Below are 22,164 nucleotides of genomic sequence, written 5' to 3' on the forward strand. Positions count from 1 at the left end.
CAGCGGGTTTCCACACTGTCAACAATGGGATGCCAGTGTGGGCTAAAAAGTCAATATCAGATAGTAAAGAATCCAATATGAACTTTTAACGTATATGAACAGAATTTAACACAAATTGAATTTCTTGAAATTAATAAGGGATCAACACTGCAAAGGTTCAACTATTTTCTCGTGCACAAAAACTCACGTGAGACTGTCTCACCGTCATTCATTGTATATCTGCTGTTGGTAAAACTTTATCAACGCCTTGCAAAAATAAAACTTCCATTTTTGTTTTCTAAAACAGACAAGTAACTTCACTTGCATATTAGAACCAAGCAAGTAAAGAACGAACTCACTGGAAGTAAATATAATGCTTTGTTCAAGAATTCAAAATGAATAATGAAAGAACAAACAACTTGAATTTGAGGATCAAAATGACTCAAAATAATTGCACGACTCCTTGTAAGGATCTCTGGCTATAAAAACCCATCCCAAGCCTGATCATTAGCAAACTGCAGACATCTGCGGGCACTATTCCTCAGGCTGTTGCTCTGTATTTTGGGTATTTTGCACCAAGTAAAATTCCATGCTTGGAAACTGCAAGTGCGGAAGCAGAAAATGCATAACTGATAAAATACACAGAAATCATCAGCCAAAACAACGGAAAACCTTTGTGCGATAATAAATTGCAAACCATAGAGATGTAAATGATATATAAATTATAGCTACTATATACGCATAAAACACAATCAATTGAGGTCTGATTAAAGTTCAGACTCCGCACATAACACCAAAAACAGAGGAAACAATGGATTATACTTCAAAGAAGATCAAGAAACATCAACTAGAGGGGTAAACAAAAAAGATTCAAGAAATCAAATCCATTGAGAGATTACAGCCAATAACTCCCTCCCAAAACACAGGAATATGATAAGTCATGAGATCAAACATCCAACAATGAGAGATTACAACCAAATACTTCCTCCCAAAATATATAGGAATATGATAAGTACTGCTGCCTCTTTCTCACTAGTAGCTGCTGGGGCAGGAGGAGGAGCAAGAGATTGGGAGCTGTCCATGGTATAGAATTTTCGACTTGATCCAACATACATTTACTTCGATTGATGTTTGGAAATCGGGAACTATCTGTTAACAGCAACATTAGCAAAATTAACATCGGAAATTAAAACAGAAACTTGCTAAATCCAACAATACAACTAAAAATTTCACCTCATTCCATGACAACTTTTGCTCCCACCGCGATCATCTTCTCGATAATCTTTTCAGCTTCCCCCTTGGGGACCCCTTTCTTCAACAAAGTGGGCGCTTTCTCCACGAGATCCTTGGCCTCTTTCAACCCCAAATCCGTGCACGCTCTCACTTCCTTAATTATCTTGATCTTGGCAGCCGCATCGAAACCCCCCTCGAGCTTCAAATCAAATGCTGTTTTTTCCTTCTTCTCCTCTTCTTTCCCAGCTTGCCCGCCATTTGCTTTCCCCTTCACCCCCGCCATTCCCGGCGCAAATCCCATCCCCGGCATCATAACCCCCATCATGGGCATTTCTTCAATCCCCATCTTTTTACGCAAAACCTCCGCTAAATCTGAGATTTCGAGCAGTGTGAGCATCGAAACTTCGTCCACGATTGCTGAAACTCTTTCGGATGGGGGAGGCTTCGATTCCTGAGCTGAAGCCGCGAAATTTCGAATCAAATTGGAATTTTTCCGGCGCGTGATCGTTTGAGAGATCAATCGAGAACAGTGGCGCCTCATCTTGGATTAAAATGTCAATCAGTGGAGAAGAAATGGAGCTTTGCTTTCATCTCTCAGTGAAATCGCAAACCCTCTACTCTGAGGTTTAGAGGCCAAGATGGGCCGGGTCGAATTAGATAGGTGGGCACGGGTCGGGTTTTCCTACATTCGAGTCATTTAGTTGGATTCGAGATAATTAGAGTTGTCAAAACGAACTAGCGGGTGGGTCGGTCTACAATCCGTCGCGACCCACCATTAGGCGGGGCGAACCGGCCTACCTTTTAGGCGGGTTGGCAAAGAGTAACACTCTTTTAAGACGGTCTCATCCGTGAGACAGGTCAACCCTACCTATATTTATAATAATAAATAATTATTTTGACATAAAATATAATATTTTTTAATGGATAACTCATATAAGAGACCCGTCTAAAAAAAATGACCCTTGAGACCGTCTTATAAGAGTTTTTGTCGTTGGAAAAACATCAACCAACCCACCTATTTTAGGTGGCGGATCGGGCCTACGTGTAATTTGGTGGGTTTTGACGGACCAACCCGCAGCCCACCACAACCCACCATTAGGCGAGACGAGCCGACTCACCTTTTAGGCGGATCGGAAAATGCCAAACTAACTCACCAATTGTATATGGGGTGAGCCTATCGACAAACCTAGCCCATTTTGACAATTCTATATATAACTTTGAGCCCGTTTGGATTCTGTAGTCATTTTTTAAAATAAGTGCTTTTTTAAGCTATAAATTTTGACTTCTAAAAACCAAATTTTTTTAATTAAAAAAGTGCTTTTTTAAGCACTTTTTTACTCATCAAAACACCTTATCAGCTGAAAAAGCACTTTTTTTTAAAAAAAAAAGGTGTTTTTTTGGGCTGGCTTCTCATTCCAAACGGGGCCTTTATTTATCTTAGGCTAAAAATTGCATATGACTGATTTTTTTATTTGATTTGTTTGTAAAAAAATTATTACGATTTATGTTCAAATTATTATGTTTTATCATAAATAAAGTTGGCAAAACTCATGAAGTCATGCTCTCTTTCATTCCCATCAAATTATATTATCTAACAATATCAAATCCAAGAATAACAATAAGTTTTTGAAATAAACAGTAATCATTATATACGAATACATAAGTTCGGTAAAATGTAAATATCATAATTCTAACTATTTTTTGACACACAATACATATGTGGAGTTGTGTGAGAAGGATTTTGTTACAATTGATTTTGAAATTTAGACCTTGAGTTATACATGAGATTTTTATGTCGGATGAGTTATATGACATTTGTAGTAACCTAAAACCCATTTTAAGATAATAATATGATAAACATGATTAATTGTTAGTATTTAACCAACTCAAGGGCTTAACTGGACTTCAGAAGCAAAAGTTGGACTTTTGTGCATGGGCCAGTTCGGAGGCTCCGAACTCAGCATTTCGGAGGCAACGAAGTATAGTATTTAACTTCGGAGGCAGGGCAGGATCGGACGCTCCGAATCCTGATCGGACGGTCCGAACTCACTCAGCCAACAATGCACGATGACTAAGTCACGAGTTTTGACATGTGTCCAAGAGTCAGTAGATCGGACGGTCCGATCCCAAGTTCGGACGCTCCGATCGTCACGTGTCATGCATGCAGAGTTCGGACGCTCCGAACCCGGAACGGAGGCTCCGAACTTCGCCGAGATTTTGCCTATAAATAGGGTCATTCGGATTCAGTTTTGAAATACGAATTCCGAGTTTTCTTCTTCAGTTATATATAGTGTGAGGTATACACTTGAGGGCTCTATCGGTTAATAGAGAGGTTCTGAAATAATAAAGGTGTTGTTATAGTCCTCCAAAACAAGCGACTCCAAAGCGCTTACTACGGACGAAAGTATGGTCCGGAAACCTTATTAAGTTTTGGAAGTATTTACTAGCTTAGTTAAGGCTTATAGAACTTATGTAGTGATACGTTGAACTTTTAAATATAGGCTTGGAACCTAGGTCCTACTAGACTTGAACTAGTTTAAAGATATGTACACATTGACTGAAATTGTCAACGAGTATACATGTTTATATGTTACATTTCTATGACATTATTATGTGGCATGATGTATGGTTTACCGCATTTCATATTCATATGTCATGTGCACATACCCGCTGAGCCTATTCCTTTGTTATACATGTATTTAGTCTAGAGCCGGATGTACCGCTATAGCGGAGGGTTCTAGGATATATTCTAGAACCGGATGTACCGTTATAGTGTGGGGTTCTAGGCGAGTGTGGTTGTACCCAAAGATTTGATCCGAGCGGTCACAACACTCATTGACGCCGGTTATTAGCATCACTTTCAGATGACTTATTAACCGTCATCACGATTGCATGCATCATATACATATGTTTACTCATGTTTATGTACTGGGCGTTAATCGCTCACGTCCTAGTTATTATCTTGGACACCCCATTTCACGGGGCAGGTCGCAGGATGAACGAAGCTGGTAGTTCGAGGCAGGACGAGGAGCAGGAGCTTTCAGTGAAAATTTTATACAGCAGGATTCGATATAACTATATAATTTTAGACAGTTTTATTTAAATCTTTTCGATATGGTTGTATCACTACTAAGTTTAAGTTTTGAACTATTGTATTAAGTTTGATATGTAAATTATGTGTTATGTTTCAGTATGTTTTAGTCTGTTAAGTGATTATGTTTTAATTAAGATTAATGCATGTCATAGTTGCCAGTTAGTAGACAATTCAATGGTAAGTTAGATCCTACCTATACAGGCACTAACGATGGACATTTATCAATAAATGTGGGATCCATTATTTTTTAGTGGATCCCGCGTGTATTGATAAATGAGGATCATTAGATCTATTATGTGAGTAATGTCTTTATAGGTAGGTTGAAATGAACCGCGATTCAATGCAGGGTCACTACAACATTATTAATATTAAATTTTAAAGTTTGTAGAAAAAATATATATTTTTATAAACAAAAATATAATAATATGGATAAATGTTTTATTTAAATTTTTATCGACCGAAACTTGCATTAGTTGAAATCAGCAGAATTAGGTTAGAATTGTATTAATTCCCAAAAGCGATACACGAAACCCTAATTGTATTTGGGTTCGCTTGCGTTGCACCGATCTATTTCCATCTGTTCGGGATAATATTATTCAAACTAATTATCAATTCTCGTTCGGTGGTTTTATCCTTCAATCATGGCAACAAGTAAGTACTCGCTGAGTAGTTTCATCATTTTGAAGATGGGATAACGAACTTTATTTATGTGCAGGACTGCAATACGAAAATAATTGTGAGATTGGTGTTTTTTCCAAGTTGACCAATGCTTATTGCCTGGTCGCTATCGGTGGTTCTGAAAATTTCTACAGGTATCGGTTTAGTTGAACCTATATGTTGTTTATTTTGTTGGACTTTCCTTAGATGATAGTTTTAGATACCCAGCAACAACCTGGAAAATTTCAAATATTGATTTGGGATTTCTCTAAATATGTGATTTTCGTGCAAAAAAATGCATTTTTTGGCCTGCTGGATTAATTATCTGGGTTAAAATGATGTTATGGTTTGTGCAGCACGTTTGAGGCTGAGTTAGCTGATGTTATTCCTGTGGTTAAAAGCTCTATCGGGGGCACTAGAATCATTGGGCGTCTTTGTGCTGGTGAGAATTATGTATTTTTTTGGCTTTGAAGGTTATAGCATTTGTGCTGCTTCCTTGATTACATATTTAAATGTTGGCTGATTAATCATTTTTGCGCCTGTTTTCAAAATTACCTTTGGCAGGAAACAAGAACGGGTTGCTTTTGCCTCACACTACTACCGATCAAGGTGACCTTGTGACTCACAATTTACTGATTTAACTTGGTACATGAATAGTCTAACAAAAATATGATGAATTTGAACTTTCACATTCAAGAGTTAGACATTGATCAAAATTGTCAGGTAAAAGTCTTTTTATCGCAGAAAATACCAAAAACTGATTATAGGGAACCATTTCTACCGAACAAAGAGGAAACTAAATGGAAGATTCTATGGTTTCAGAACAGTGTGCTGGTTTAATATTCCACTTTTCACCTTGCTAATTAAAAAATGTGGTCAGAAGACTCAGAACTAAGTCTTGTTTCTTCAATAGATTACTTGAAAATGGACTAAGAGTGACTTTTCTACATGCCATGTTCTTGTTATACGTTTTTTGTTTCGCTGAATTGAATGTCTATCTTTTGTCTTCTGGTGTTAAAGAATTACAACATTTGAGGAACAGTCTGCCAGATTCGGTGGTTGTGCAGCGCATTGATGAGAGATTATCTGCTTTGGGAAATTGCATTGCATGCAATGATCATGTTGCCCTTACACATCCTGATCTTGACAAGGTAAACTTTTTTGCACTTATCTAAATTCTAAACTTCCTATTGTCAAGAAGTTATACGTGAACATAGTGAAATTGTCAATATTTTTGTTAGAAGAGTTTGATTCTTGTTTTATTTGAGCTGTTAAATTCTCGTGGAAGAAAATAATTTTCTTTTTATGGGAACTGGCAAATATAACCTACAACTTATTGATGTATTTTTATTTTTTTTTGCTTGCACAAAAATGTGTTCTTGGGTCGTTGTATTGGTAATAGCTCTTTGCAACACTCTTCTATCTTGAAAGTTTGTTGTTCTGGTTGGGCACTGGAGATAGGCAAATATCTCCAGTAATAGCTTGTCTTGTTGGCAAAATGTGTAGATAGAGTTACTTTTGAAACCTTGTCAATATTCTTCCATAACTTTAGTGCTGGGCGATGGGACTTTTGCATTTTGGATAGGACAATTTTGAGGTGGGTGGTTGTATGGACTTCCTAGTGACCTACTTATCAACAAGGACCATTACCGATTCTCTTAATTAGTCTATGAAAGTAAACACGCTAATTAATATTTACCACTTAACGGGGAAATTGGATCTTACTTGCTCATCAATCTAACCCGAATTTATGCTCTAAATGAAAGTTGAAATTTAAATTACATGCCAGACTCAGTATTCTTTATCATGTAAGCCAACAAAACTTCAGAAAGGTAATGAGTTAATGTTCTTTTGGTGCTGTTTGAAGTAATATGGTCTTAATGACTCGTTATGGAGAATTATTTCCCTATGCTGTTTACTTTGTTCATGTAGCAAGAGAAGTTACCAATTTTCAATCTTATCAGGAAACAGAGGAGATGATAGCTGATGTTCTAGGTGTAGAAGTTTTCCGGCAAACAATTGCTGGCAACATACTTGTGGGCAGTTTCTGTGCATTTTCCAATAGAGGTGGCTTGGTAAGATTCACATCCTCTTATTCAAATCACCTTTTCCGTATAAAGTGAATATATTTTTCCTTTTTTCTGATCCTATGCTCAAAACACGTTGGCTATTGAGCAGGTCCATCCTCATACATCCATCGAAGATCTAGATGAACTTTCAACCCTTCTTCAAGTCCCTTTGGTTGCTGGAACCGTGAATCGTGGCAGTGAAGTGGTAGCCGCTGGCTTGACAGTAAATGACTGGACAGCATTCTGTGGATCAGACACGACTGCTACCGAGTTATCTGTCATTGAAAGTGTCTTCAAGTTAAGAGAAGCTCAACCTAGTTCCCTGGTCGACGAGATGCGAAAATCGTTGATTGATACATATGTTTGAGTTCCTGAGAACATCAAGTTTTACTGTGGCTTTTTACTGTATTTTTAGTATGGAGATTTTATTTGCAACTGTCAAGGCATTATGTAACTGTCTTGACAATTTTTAATGTACGGTGTTCTACTGTCTTATTATTGTTATTATTATTGGATCTTTTTTTTTTTGAAACTATTATTGATCATATCTACCGTCTTATTTTGATTCTGAGTGAAGTTTCATTTAGCCTTGTGGTCGCCTCTTGTAGGAACAAAGAGGTCACACACAAATTCTTAAAATTATCCAAATATTTATTTATAATATATGGAAAAATATTTTTTTTGATCCATTAACTTGTCTATTTTTTGGTTTTGGTCCATTAACTTTTCAAATTTTGGTTTTGATACACTAACTTTTAGTTTTTGGGTATTTTGGTCTAATTGTTGATGTGATACCGGAAAATGATGACGTGAAATCGAAAAAGTGATGACGTAAAATCGAAAAATGCTGACATGTCTAGCTGTTACATCAGCAATTGGATCAAAATCAATGAAAATTAAAAGTTAATGTACTAAAACCAAACTTTGAAAAGCTAATGGACCAAAACTAAAAACTGAATAAGTTATTAGAACAAAAAAATTATTTTCACTTTATATTTTTAAATTAAACTAAAAAAATTTACGCTATTCAAACGGTCGCCCAACTTGTTTTGTTAGGTTATAAGACTAGTGACAAATAACAATACAAGTCTTCCTTCTAAATTTCATTCACTATGCCATATAATACGACTCAAATTATTATTTCACAATAAATGTCATGGTATGGTAATACAATGAGTGACCATAATAAAATGCACATTATAATTGATGTAAATATCAATGCATTATATATTTGATATATTTTTAGCATTATTTTACTACGTACGCTTGCATATTAGAATATGTAGCTAGCGTTAACAAATTTAGGATTCTTTGTAAATTATAATGGAATTTATGTTAAAAAGAATAGTAATAAATTAAATATTAATTTAATAATAATATTAATTGACCATTAACCAATTTATAATTACATCTTTGGTTTTTAATAGATATATTCAAATAAGATCTTTAAAAAAAGACAGGATTACCTAACTTTTTTTCAAAAAACAATACAACTTTATTTGATAACTTATAATAATAACTTATAAGTTGTTTTTTTTTTTAAAATTACCAAACACAATTTCATGGCTTAAAAGCTCTCTCAACCTTTTAATGTGAAGATTATACTATATTAGTTAGTTTCCCTGTGCAAATTAGATTTCTTTGCTACTTTGTTTCCTTAAAACAAAGTTTTTCCTTTCCCTACTGATACGTATATTTAATACATAAAAGCAATTTTAATTTTCCTACAAATCTAAAGATTCTTTTCACGGCTACGAGGTTTCTTTCCACATACAAAGAATCCCATCATGATATATATTATAAACCCATATATATCTGGCACTTTTTTCATGCTAAAGAGGGAGCAGTTGGATACTAATTTGGGAAATAAGGAGGAGCAAGTGTAGTGAATTAATTGGTTCTTGATTTTGTTTATCGTGTAATTGGAAACCATTTTATGAGGGGATTTTAGATTATTTTTGGTGATTACATGTTATATGATGAGGTTGTGTTTGTATCGATAAATTTGAGATGATGGATTTTAAATCTATTGATTTCAATATTATAACGATGGAGTTACGTAGCACAAGAACAATGGTAATTCCAATGATTGAAAATTAATATGATTCGTCTCTTAACTTGTTCAACTTCAACATGATGGGGACCTAATATATTTATGTCAACACATGAAATCTTAGATATTTGAGTCATTGGTGGTCATTAAATTTACAAAGGGATAGTAACCGACACTTTTCTTCTTCAAAAATAAAAAAAAAATAATGAGAAGCACAAGAATTTGCCCGGTGAAAATCCTCCGACATTTAATGACAAATGAAGGAATAGGTTGAAATGTTCAAATGAGAAGTTATCTTAAAATTAAATAGACATCTTCACCTTATTAAAATTTGGTTATTACCCATCAATAGTACTATAATAAATAAATCATTCTCATCAATTCTGATAAAAAAAATTGTATATCATAAATACAAATTAAAATATATGTATCATTGAAAAAAAAACGGTCGATTTTAAAGGTCGGAACACCAGCATAACATCACGTGGATCTTGTTTATTGTCTCGATTTACACGACTATGATTGAATTTTTTTTACTTGATTTAGATATTTCTGAAAAATTACATTGTATTTTTCATTAAATATTTAAATATAAAAAATTTACTTTATATAATATTTTTACAAATATAATAAATTATATTTTAACTCAGTATATTCTGAATTGTAATTTTGTTAATATAAATAATAATATTATAGTATAGATAAAGAGAAAAACATCATTACATTATATATTTATAAATAATTTTTAATATATATTACTTTTGAATATATAATTTGTTAGTTATATATATATAAAAATTTTTAGCTGCACAACCAATGATGTCCAACTCGATTTCGATCACTAAAATCCGATCCGTGTTTTAGTTATGCGAAAAAAAAAAAAAAAGTGTAACTATGTGTGTAAAATTTACGCATTCATTGTACATATCACATTTTTCTTGTTGAGACGTCTTTAAAGTTGGGAAAATGATCCTCTCATGTGAGAGGAAACAAGTTAAATAAATTATTATTTAATCTTGTGATATGAATAAGAGAATGTTATTACAATATACAGTATCTCGTGCTGTTTTTTTTTCTCCACAACAGAGGATCCGGATCCCTTTATTTGATACTTTGTTTAAATAAACATCACTTTTACAAGCATATTTCTACTCGTTTATATTTCTACTCCAGCCTATATCAAATATTAATTATATATATATATATATATTATATATATTATATGATAATAAATAACAGAATCACGTTAAGTTTAATTAAAAGCAATATAACATGAAAGAAGTATGAGAAGTACCAAACTCATATTGATTATTTTTTTGAAAAATATATATAGGAGGGTTTTTTAACGGTTTATTGTATAATAAAATAATTGTTTCGCGTTTGAGGTAATTAAGAGGGAAAAATTTATGTTTCTAAAGTATCACGTCAAAGAAAGAGGCGTGAATAACTTTAAATCACGCCTTCAAAGTAGGCTTGACTTAAAATATAATAATTTTTTAATACTTGAAATCACGCCATATTGATTGGCGTGATTTCAAGTGTCAGAGATTTGTTTGCATGTCTGAGTGACTTGATTTAAATATCAGAAATTTGTTTGCATGTCTAGGTTAGTGGAGAGACTATGCTAGCACATGGACATTGCTACATCTAACGGTTTTTTTTTTTTTTTTTTTGCATTCCAGATGTTTTACATCCAACAGTTGTTTTTTGTCATTCATACCCATATTAAATTATCTGATCGACGCACTCTTAGAGTGTTATCCAAATTATCGGGTGTAATCAGACTAGATATATGTGTTTGTTGCTGATAAGAAACACTAAGATCTGTAGGTCCAGCCTGTAATGTAATCCTATTATAAATGAAAATAATTAATTTATTACAATGAAACTAGTAATTGATTAAAGACAATTAAAAATAATAATAATAATACGTTAACGATAATAATAATAATAAGTTAACGATGATTATGAAATAATAAAAAATAATTGAACAATGAGTAAAATAATTATAGCAATTAATTTTAATTATAATCATACACTAAAAATAAAAATATATATATAATATGACGATATAAATTTAATTTAACTTAACCGAATTTTGTCCTTACCCTATTCAAAATAAAAAAAATACTTTTTATTTGTTTTCAAATCATAAAAAACAAATAAATTAGTAATTAAGTAAAATTTGTTCATGAACATGAAATAACCACCACTACAACAACAAAAATAATAATATTGGATTGTAATCTCGTTAATTATTTATTTATTTATTTAATAACAATCATATATTGTAACACTCGGTATTTTAAATACGTAAATCCGCATGCATAATTAGGATATTTAATTATTTAAATTTTAGATTTATGGGTTAAATAATTTTGTGAATTATTTGTGCATGATTTAATTTATTTTTAAGCATTTAACCCATAATTAGTGATTTTTATGATTTTTAGTATTTTAATTATTTTATCGCGTAGACGGGACCGTGGACGGACGAGATGACAACTTTCTAGCCAATTAATTTCATGAGCCTTTTTAGAGCCCTAAAATATTATTTTGAGTTTTATTATCTCAAAATTTTTAGTATTTAATTTTATATAATTTTAGGAGTCCATTTTTATTCAAAATAAGCCAAAATATTGACTTTTTAGTATTTTTAAAATTCCCTTAATTATGTATTTCGGGATTGTTAAATTTATTATCAGATTTTAATTGTTAGTTAGAGTTTTAAGTTATATATTTTGAATTTAAAAACCCTTATTTATATATTTTAATTATCCTAAAACCTATTTTAATAAAAAAATAAAACTCTAACCTAATCTACCCCAAACCCATCGATCCCTCACACTCTCAGCCGCCACCCCCACTATTCATCATCTTCCTCAACCGAGCAGCCCTAAGGAAGAACACCATAGCCTCGGTTTTTGAAGGTCCAAAGCAAGTCGTCGTCGTCTCGGAGTCGTCCCACGCCCGTTTTTCTCTTCATTTTCGGTAAAAGGCATGATTTTCTTCCAACTTTTTCATACCTATCAGATATTATATTGTGTGGATTGTGTATGCATAAAAAACTTTCAAGTTTTTCAGAAGATGGTTCGGTTGTCTCAGGTTATGCGTAAGGTTCTTTGTTTTCCTTCTTCATGATCACGTTTTCAGGTCCACCATGGCTGGTATGGCTGCTGGTCAGAGTCCTAGGTAGGGTGAGGAGGGTTTGGACCGAATGGCTCGAGGGGCTCGAGCCAATCGAGCCAGGAAACCATCTAGAGTCGATCGGCCTCCATGAGGCGCAGGATTAGGGTTTCAGGGAAGGGGGCTCGGCCTTGGCGGTTCAGGCTGCATGGGGTCGGGGTCTTGGCTAGGTTCGAATCGCCCAGACGTGGGCTACGTCTGGGCGGCGGGGCTCCGGCCAGGGGTGGCCGGAGCAGGGCGGCAGCAGCCCTAGAAGGGCTGCTGCACGCGGCGGCCGAGAAGGAAAGGAGAGGGTGAGTTCGGGTTTAGGTTAGGGCTGGGTCCGGGTCGGGTCAGTAGGGTAGTGGGTCGGGTTTAGTGGGTTCGGGTCCGGGTTTGGTGGGTCGGGCTCGAGTATTTTTATTTTTAAAATATTTTATGAATTAATGGGTTTTTGGGCCAATTAATTTGAAATAAAATTATTTGGACTCTATTTGGGCTTTTAAAATTTTAATTAAGTTAGTCCATTAATTTTATGGGCTTTTGAGCCCATAAAAGTTATTGGGCCAGTCTATGGGTTTTGGGCCCATTGGGCCAGTTTAAGTTGTTATTGGGCCTAGAATGCTTTAATGGGCTTTAATTATTTAATTGGGCTTAGAATAATTTTTATTGGGCTTAAGTATGTTATTGGGCCAGTCTCAGTGTTAATGGGCCAGATTTAAGTAAATGGACTTGAGTGTTAGGTCCAGCAGTCCAGGACCATCCGTGAGAAATTTGCATGTGTCCTGATTATATATTTAATTATTTTATGCATTGAAGTTATTTTAATATTTATATGTTAGTAAGAAATTAAATTAAATATATATGAAGGACACACATTTTAATTAAGTACATGCATTCATGAAATAATTTTATGCATAATTAAATGTTTAAGGTTGAGTAATAATAAAATATTTTATGTTGGAAGTTGAAGTAGTGTGACAATTTAAGGGGGATTCGTCCCCATATGTGAACTATTGAAGGGCAGTTTACTGCCAATTTAAGAGGTGATTCGTCACCGCCACGTACGTTGGTTTCCACGTTGATCAGTATTTAATGTATGATTTAAGGTTACACTACGGATACAACCATGCGATGTTAGAAAATTAATTGCTCAACAATGTTTATGTATTATGTTATTTAAGTTATGTTATGTTATGATATTTTCAAGCATGCTCATTCATGTATATGTATGTATTAGTATTTAATTGTTTTAAATTATTTTAAACCCTTGTTATGTTAGCATGTTGGGCCTCTAGGCTCACTATACTGGTATGGTGCAGGTGAGTTCGTTGAGGATGAGGTTGTACCCACCGGAGGCGAGGATGTATGAGCGGGCATGCAGTGACCCTGTGACCGTGATAGATGTCTGAGTCACATGCATGTTTAGATTATGTCAGCACGTTACGCATTTTATAATATTTTTCAGTGGTTGTGAGTTTTGAATATTTTATTGAATATTGTCAGTGCATGCAAACTTTAATCATTTTTCTTATACAGTATTTTTAATTAAATGTTTGACTCAGATATTTATTTTATTTAAAGAATGCAAATTTTTATTTAAGTTATTTATTTATTTATTTATTTTTAAATCTTTTTATTCTGTGCATATATGTATGGGCATATATGTACAACTTTTATTTAGTAAGTATATATAAAAAAAAAAAATTTCCGCATATTTATTTATTTATTAATTATAGAGTTAGGGTCGTTTCATATATTGAACATTAAATAATTTATTCTCGTATTTATTTATATAATAATAACGACAAATAAATATATATAATAAAAAAATAAATTTGACACTAAATAAAATAATAATAATTTATAAATTATTATTATTATAAAGTTAGTAATAATTTACTAATTCGAAAAATAAGAATAATTATATAATGAAATGATAATAATAATTTTCTTAATATTTCGGAACAAATTTATATGTTTTATACTTATCACATTAATTAGATTATTTGTTCCATGTAGTAAAAAATGATAATAATAATAATAATAATAATGATAATAATAATAATAATAATAATAATAATAATAATAATAATAATAATAATAATAATAATAATAATAATAATAATAATAATAATAAAAATAATAATAATAAATTCGGTACTCATTCAGAAAATAATAATCATGATAATAATAACAATTAACCAAATTATTTTAATTGTAAAAATATATTAGCCTAATACACAAATAAATTATACTACCATAATTAACAAAAAATATTATTACCATATTACACAAATATACGATAATAGCATAATCAAAATTTACAATCATTAATTAAATATTGAACATAATTAAATTGAATAATGAAAATAATATTCAAATATTCACTCAACTTAGTATTTTTTTACACAAATGTACTTCGATCTGAAGATTTGAACCAAATTTACCTGCAAAAATACAACACGAACAACAATTTTTTTTATTGATAATTTTGATACTAATAATGAAAAAACTTTCAAACCTTGTGCTGCTCGGGAGGAAGCGTGAAATACTTAATTGGGGGATAGATGTCAATATGGTTCAATTCATAGTAAGACAATAAAAAATAAAAATAAAAAAGAATTTGAACAAATTAATACATCCATACCCAAGGTTCTAAAAAGCGTGAAACGCGTTAAAACGTGGATGTCAAACTTCGAGCTTTTCGAGCTTATAAAGCGAGCTTAGAACGAACTTAAGCGTGAAAAAATGTTTTCAATATTTACTATAATTTTAATTATTTTAAGACAAACATTAAATAAAATGTTAGTTTAACCATAAATATAAAATTTAATAGATAATTCAAGTTCTAAACTATAAATACACATATTTATAAAAATGTTTTCATTTAAAAAAAATGAAATCTTCCGTTCTAAAAAGCGGTCACTTAATCAAGTTTAAGTATATTAAAGCTTAAACAAAATTAAGCGTCGCTTAAGCGAATTAGAACACTATCCATACTCGTGACTTTGCTTCTGACTAATCTTCCTTGGTTATCAAACCAAGACATGCAAACAGATTTTTGATATTGAAATCAAGTCACTCAGGCATGCAAATTTGAACAAATCTCTAACACTTGAAATCACGTCAATCGATGTGGCGTGATTTCAAGTATTAAAAAATTATTATTTTTTAAGTCACGCCTATTTTGATGGCGTGATTTAAAGTTATTTACGCCTTTTTTCTTGGCGTGATATTTTAAAAACGTAAATTTCCTTTTCTTACCTCAAACGCGAAATAATTATTTTATTTTACAATAAAACGTTAAAAAACCCATAGGATTTTATGTTTTGGTGACTAAATCAATTCAATTTGTATTCAAGATAGCTGCAACGTATTGGTTCAGCCCATGCTCCAGTTCTCAGTAGAGAAGATGAGTCGTCGCGTTCGGAATATCATTTTTAGAATGATATATGATATCATTTTACCTATTGAATTTTAAAACAACAATATAATAATAAAAATATTATATATATAGATATATATTGTCCAACAAAATTATTATTTATAATAAGTCTGGCATAGAATCATTTTCCCAACAATTTTTACTTTTGTAATAAAATTAAAAAAAAAACTATAATTTACCCAACCATAAAATATTATTTATAATTGTGTCCCCCTAATTCAAAAACCAATATCTATGAGCAGTGATGGAGTCAAGAAATTAAATTAAGGGACGCGAAAATGATTATTATTGGACGGAGGGACGACATCGATAAATCATTTAGAAAAAGAATTAACTATTATTGCAAATTTGAAAGATAAAATTCTATAAATAAGACAGTTGAAGGGTGACTAATGCAACAACTGAAATCCCCATTGGCTCCATCTCTAATAATTGAAGACTATGACAACATAATATTTTTGGGCAGAGAGAATTAAACAAAGTTAAAAAATTATCATTGTTGGAAAATAAAGATAACACTTAAATCAAAACATATTTATTCCACAAATAAACAAGTGATCAAAAAAGATTTCTACTTTTTTTATATTAAAAAAAAACTAGGTTGGCAGGAAACTAAAATTCATATAGGGGTGTGTAACTTGTACTTCCGGGAAGCGATCTCCGCATAGAAAATGAATCCAAAAATCACAATCTGCACAATGTAAAGCCATCCCATCTTCGAAGCCTTCAATAATATAATGGCAAATCCCACAGATTTGGTTACCAATACTCAGCATCCTCACCAAACTCAATGGATGATCATTGTGACTAGGATGTTTCACGGTGCCAGTACCAAACTTGATCTTCGAAAATTTCCCTAGTGAAGGAATGCAATCGACATGAAATGATTGGTCACATTCCGCGCAGTGATAGAACCAATACATGGGATCAATGTCTTCTTCGCAGAATTCACAGAAGCATTCGGTGCTATCGGAGTGGTGTTGGGAAGAAGACGCGAACACTAGAGTCAGGGGATGTTCGTCGAATTTGTGGGTGACTGTCTTAGGCAGAAATGCGCAATGAATGTCTATGTTGTAATCACACACACTACAGTTGTACACGTAAAGTGAGAACCTATGTTCATTACCACAACACGAAATCGACGCTTCAAATGGACAATAACCAATGAGAATAAGAGGGTGTTGCCGGTGTGAATCATGCCTGATAACTTTCGGAGCCAAGGCACATTCAAGACAAGCAACTATGGATATACGCTCACTGTATGAGTATCCGAATCCGTTACAATACATGTGGCAAAACTTACACCGAAAATGAGAAAAGATATGTTCATCCCATATTGGTGAGGCTAGGCTTGCCATGAATTCTGATTGGTAAAATGAGTCACTGATAACAAGAGGTAGATCTGCACAAAACTTGTGGAGGAGGAAATTGCATTCAGATTGGGCACTACATCTATAATATGGAGGTGAAATAGGTTGAATGCATGCATTGCAAACCGATTCTTGCGTGGTAACGTCGACCATCATCAAGACCAGAGGATGCGGGTGGTACTTTTCTGGCATGTTCTTAGAATTATTACCCTCTCCCATAGTCCTCTCCTTTAACACTCTACGCATTATCAAACTTAGAAATGTATCTCGTGACATAGTCGGTAATTGAAGCACAATACCTGGAAATTTAGTCATATGTTTTCGTGAGAAACTCTACTAGTTCCTAAAAAAATATAGGAAATGAGAAGCAAGTATACAAGTTACCTAAATTCTTCATGTCTGATGTTGCACAATCCAAATGAGCCTTAAGATGACATACAAAACAAAAATAAATCCCGAACCTTTTTGTTGCCATTTCCCCACAAAGTAGACAGTTGTGACTTGCAATATAGTATTCTAGCAATGCAGAGCTTGAGTAAAGGAGGGAGAGAGTGTGATTATGCTCCTCGACTATCGCGAAGCTGGGTAACAAGGCGCAGTCCTGATGAATCCAAAAATTACATCGGTGACACGAGTAGAAATAGCCCTCATGTTCTTCTCCACAAACGTCACACAACAACAAAACCACTTTACATGTAGCTACAATGGGGTGTTGCCTGTGGCTGATATGTTGGATTTGGATGTCTAAAGGAAAACCACACAAAGGGTGGAGAACAAATTCACACTCGGAGCAATGGTAGGTGAAATTCTCGCACGACTTCCCGCATTCACCGCACAAACAGTTCACGTCCTTTGGCTCTGCAAACAAAGCAAGAACATGTCTTCTAACAGAGTATATAGTGGCGAAATCGTGGTGCAATTCGTGGGGAAGCTGTGTGCATGCTTGGTGGAGGTAAAAGCTGCAATCTTGAAGGCCACAGAAGTAATATGGACTCGACAAAATATACAGCCCACATGCGTTGCAACAGAAGGGAATTTCCTCCGATTCATTAAAAAACAGTGCATGTTCGTGACCAAAATGTTTAATCTCCTTCTTTGGTTTTTCGGAAATCTCTCCCACGCTCTCTGTTTGGTTCATAGACATTTTTTTTTTCCTGTGACAAGATGAGACAGTTAACATATGATGGTATATATATATTGGTCTTCAATCTTAGCACTTGCTCAAAGTTGAGTTCTTGGAGTATGATATCAGCAAACATCAACCCTTTTCAACTTTTACTATTCTTCAATTCTACTTGTACACTTCATTTGAATATTCTATATATGAATATATCTATATACTTCGATCATTATTTTATATGTAATTTGTAATACGTTTTGGGGAAAATTGAAAATTTTAAATGAGTTAATTATAATGAACTATAATTGACTTCTATATCAACTTAGCCTAGTCATTTTTTAAGGGTCAGTTTGAATACAAAAGTAGTTGACTTAAAAAAGCACTTAAATAAGTCCAGCTTTTTAAAGTTGTTTTCTTAAAAAAAAACATAAGCGCGCGGTTTTAGCGTTTAGATAAATATTGAAAAAGTGATTTTTTAAATAAAAATAAAAGTAGAAGTCAAAAAGCAAAAATTTTTTGCTTTTAAAAAAGCACTTATTTGGAATTAAATAAGTATTTTTTTTAAAAAAAAATAGCTGTTGTAACCAAACCCTTAAATTTTAAGAAAATTATTTTTTTTAAAAATAAATAAATGCTTTTTTTTTATCGACTTCCGTAACCAAACGGACTCTTCGTACAAACAAGGACAACTACAAAATAATTGTTACATGAGCTCATCGTTCAATCGTGTTACCGTAGGCATGTCTCTGTGCATGACAAGATTATTTCTTTTACACTATTGTAATCTAATTTAATAATTATCTCACATACAGATAATGAGTAAATTATTTTAAAAAAAATTCACGTGGATTGGTTGTAAGTACGAATCCTATAGTCAATTTAGAGATTTATTTTGTTGTATTTGTATTTATCTATCGTTTTTTTTTCCTTCAAATTTTACGCTTCTTTTGTCTCATTTTATATTATTTTCAATTTTTTAAAAATGTGGGAAAAAAACTTAAATATAATAAGCTGGTCAAACAATTCAAGGCCAGATCAAATCGTGATCTCATCCAAGAACAACCTTAGGGTTTTGATTCCTATTAAAATGTAAGAAATAAGTTCCAAAAAATGGATCCGAACAGTAAGTAAAATTGAAATCAAAACCACTAGGGATAGGGAACGAGAGTAGGTCTCTTCGTATTTTTATACGTGAGACGGGTCAACTCTACCTATATTTATAATAAAAAGTAAAAAATAAAAAAATAATATGTAACACTTCAGTGAGACGGTCTCATTCATGAGACAGGTCAACTCTACTCATATTTATAATAATAAATAATATTTTTGATATAAAATGTAATATTTTTTAATGAATAACTTATATGAGAGACTCGTTTCAAAAAATAATTTTTGAGACCATCTCATAGAAGTTTTTGTCAAAAATAATATTTTTTTTATGGATGAACCAATTAATAAGAGATCCGTTGCACGAAATTGACTCGTCAAACCGTACCATCTCACAAACAACTTAAAAAAATATATTTTCAATAAGCTCAGTATATAAGATCGAAAACCAATTTTCGAAACAACCAGGTAAAAACAAAATTAGATTTATCAAATTTGTATCATTGTATGCTTAGATTTTAATACGAGGCCCATGAGGCCTCAACCTTATGCCCCCACTTTTGGGGGACCCAAAAATTTAAGTAGACTAATAGTTTAGTTATTTTTTTTTCGAGCATTGGCCCAAAATATATGGCCCAGTTAGATATATAATAATTATAATAATAACCCGTTTCCAAATCTTGATGATGTTAAATCTATTGCCAAATCTTGGAACACCTCACGTTTAATCTGCTGATCTCATTGGTTCTTATCCAATTGAAAATTATCTATTTATTTTTGTGTAGGTAGGTGTAAATGTGTATAATATATGTTTTATTTGTCGGCAAAAGAAAGAAAGAAAATTAATTAAAAACAAGTGGATGGCAAATGGCAGCATGTGGCAGAGGAAAAATTGTGGCAAGCCATGTGTACGTACAACAAAGAAGGGAAATTCATATGAGAATTTTCTTTCTCACAAACATACCGAGGAATTGCCCTATAAATAGGTGCATCTGCTCCTCATTTCCATTATCCGATCTTCTGAGTTCTCTTCCTTAAGATTAAATAGCATTCAATACATTTGAGTGTGTTTTATAATATTTGAGAGATAGGTTTTCTCCTGAGAGTGTGTGTCTCTTTGCAAACACAGAGAGAGGTTGTAATTCTTCAAATATTATAGTGGAATCTTTTGGTCTTGCCCGTGGTTTTTACCTTAATAGTTTTTGGGGGTTTTCCACGTAAATCTTGGTGTCTATTTTATTCTTCAATTTCCATAGTTTCTATCTCGTGATGCCGCACCTGGGACCAACAAGTGGTATCAAAGCCTTGGCATAAAATTTCTTAAAATTATGAGTATGCTCTGTGGTTGCAGCTGTGACTAAGGGTGAGCATTCGGTTAATTCGGTCAAAAACCGAATCGAATTAACCGAAACCGAATTAACCGAATTGCATTTTGATTAACCGAACCGAATCGAATTTATACTAAAACCGATTTAACCGAACCGAATTAAAAATCGGTTAATTCGGTTAACCGACCGAATTAACCGATTTTTTTTAAAAAAAAAATTAAAAAATTAAAATTTTTATAAAATTAATAATTTAAATATGACATTTTTAACATTATAAAATATATATTGAGATTAAAAAATTAAAATAAGAAAAATTAAATAAAATATTAAATATAAAAACATTTAAAATATATTATAAATTATATATAAGGCCTAATAAAAAAAATTCAAAATTTAATTATTTATAATTCGGTTAACCAAATTAACCGAATTTTTTTTTAAGAAAACCGAAAACCGAACTAACCGATTTAACCGAAATTTTATAACATAAAAACCGAATTTCCGAATTAACCGAACCGAATTTTCGAATTGATTCGGTTCGGTCGGTTAATTCGGTTTAACCGAAATTTTGCTCACCCCTAGCTGTGACTGATCTTCCACATCAGAAAAGATTTTTTGAAGATTGTATAAGGCAGGATTCTTGTAGTTAAGATGACGGCAAAATATGAGATATAAAAGTTCAATGGGAGCAATTTTTTGCTGTGGAAATTGAAGGTGCAAGAAATTCTAACAAAGGAGCGTTGCTTGAAAGCTATTGGAGATAGACCAGCGGAGATCACGGATGATCAAAAGTGGAACGAGATGAATCACAATGTTGTTGCCAATTTGCACTTGGCTATAGCGGATGAATTATTGTCAAGTATCTCTGAAATAAAAAGCGCAAAAGTTATTTGGGATACGCTGGCAAAACTGTACGAGGTCAAGTCACTACACAACAAAATTTTCCTAAAAGAAAAAGCTTTATATTCTTCGGATGGCGGAATCCTCATCGATGACCGACCATATCAATACACTGAATAATCTATTTTTCCGGCTCACCTCTATGAGGCATAAAATAGAGGAAAAAGAACGTGCGGAACTTCTACTTCAAAGTCTACCAGATTCATACGATCAGCTCATCATCAATGTTACCAACAATGTTCTTTCGGATAATTTAAATTTTGACGACGTCTTAACTGCGGTTCTTGGAGAAGAGAGTCGTCGAAGGAACAAGGAAGATAGGTTGGCAACGTCTAAACAAGCAGAGGCTTTACCGATGACGAGAGGAAGATTGATGGAGCGTGACTCCAGTGGGAGCCACATATATCGTAGATCCAAGTCAAGAAGTAAGAAGAAAAATATTTACTGCTTTAAATGTGGCGGTAAAGGGCACTTCAAAAGAAAGTGTACGAAGAGCATCGATAAGGGATCTCAAGAAAATGTGGCCAGTACTTCAGGCGGTGGTGAAATATTATTCAGCGAAGCAGCAACAGTTGCGGAAGGAAGACACAAATTTTGTGACGCATGGATTATGGATTCATGAGCGACGTGGCACATGACGT

The 22,164-nt window shown here is 33.0% G+C and overlaps 3 protein-coding genes across 4 annotated transcripts; 1 reads left to right on the top strand and 2 right to left on the bottom strand.

The window, feature by feature from the left end:
- Positions 1 to 230: 230 nt before the first annotated feature.
- LOC140866273 (uncharacterized) lies at positions 231 to 1,817 on the bottom strand. Of its 2 annotated transcripts, XR_012144838.1 has the most exons (3): positions 1,213 to 1,817; positions 996 to 1,128; positions 231 to 579 (listed from the first exon to the last, which is right to left on the bottom strand). XR_012144838.1 is itself a non-coding variant. In XM_073271234.1 (2 exons), the coding sequence occupies exon 1, from the start codon at positions 1,751 to 1,753 to the stop codon at positions 1,214 to 1,216; it is 540 nt and encodes a 179-aa protein (XP_073127335.1). In that variant the 5' UTR covers positions 1,754 to 1,817; the 3' UTR covers positions 589 to 1,128; position 1,213. The 2 variants fall into 2 exon arrangements, 1 of the variants encoding a protein (XP_073127335.1); XM_073271234.1 differs by lacking the exon at positions 231 to 579 and having other exon boundaries at positions 589 to 1,128.
- Positions 1,818 to 4,785: 2,968 nt separating this feature from the next.
- LOC140865521 (eukaryotic translation initiation factor 6-2) lies at positions 4,786 to 7,558 on the top strand. The gene is made up of 7 exons (XM_073270187.1): positions 4,786 to 4,957; positions 5,022 to 5,118; positions 5,320 to 5,405; positions 5,528 to 5,572; positions 5,984 to 6,114; positions 6,928 to 7,038; positions 7,142 to 7,558. Exons 1-7 carry the CDS (start codon positions 4,948 to 4,950, stop codon positions 7,397 to 7,399), a joined length of 738 nt encoding a protein of 245 aa, XP_073126288.1. The 5' UTR covers positions 4,786 to 4,947; the 3' UTR covers positions 7,400 to 7,558.
- An 8,736-nt stretch (positions 7,559 to 16,294) lies between these two features.
- Positions 16,295 to 17,344, bottom strand: LOC140860844 (uncharacterized). Its single transcript, XM_073263848.1, has one exon. The coding sequence runs from the start codon at positions 17,342 to 17,344 to the stop codon at positions 16,295 to 16,297; it is 1,050 nt and encodes a 349-aa protein (XP_073119949.1).
- Positions 17,345 to 22,164: the final 4,820 nt, after the last annotated feature.

Source organism: Henckelia pumila, chromosome 4 (assembly GCF_033568475.1).
Source record: "Henckelia pumila isolate YLH828 chromosome 4, ASM3356847v2, whole genome shotgun sequence".
Classification (NCBI taxonomy): Eukaryota; Viridiplantae; Streptophyta; class Magnoliopsida; order Lamiales; family Gesneriaceae; genus Henckelia; species Henckelia pumila.

Coding starts and splice junctions, on each gene's coding strand:
- LOC140860844 (XM_073263848.1), bottom strand. CDS start 17,344: ATGTCACGAGATACATTTCTAAGTTTGATAATGCGTAGAGTGTTAAAG.
- LOC140866273 (XM_073271234.1), bottom strand. CDS start 1,753: ATGAGGCGCCACTGTTCTCGATTGATCTCTCAAACGATCACGCGCCGG.
- LOC140865521 (XM_073270187.1), top strand. Junction 5,119..5,319: donor GGTTCTGAAAATTTCTACAG/GTATCGGTTTAG, acceptor TGGTTTGTGCAG/CACGTTTGAGGCTGAGTTAG. Junction 5,406..5,527: donor CATTGGGCGTCTTTGTGCTG/GTGAGAATTATG, acceptor TACCTTTGGCAG/GAAACAAGAACGGGTTGCTT.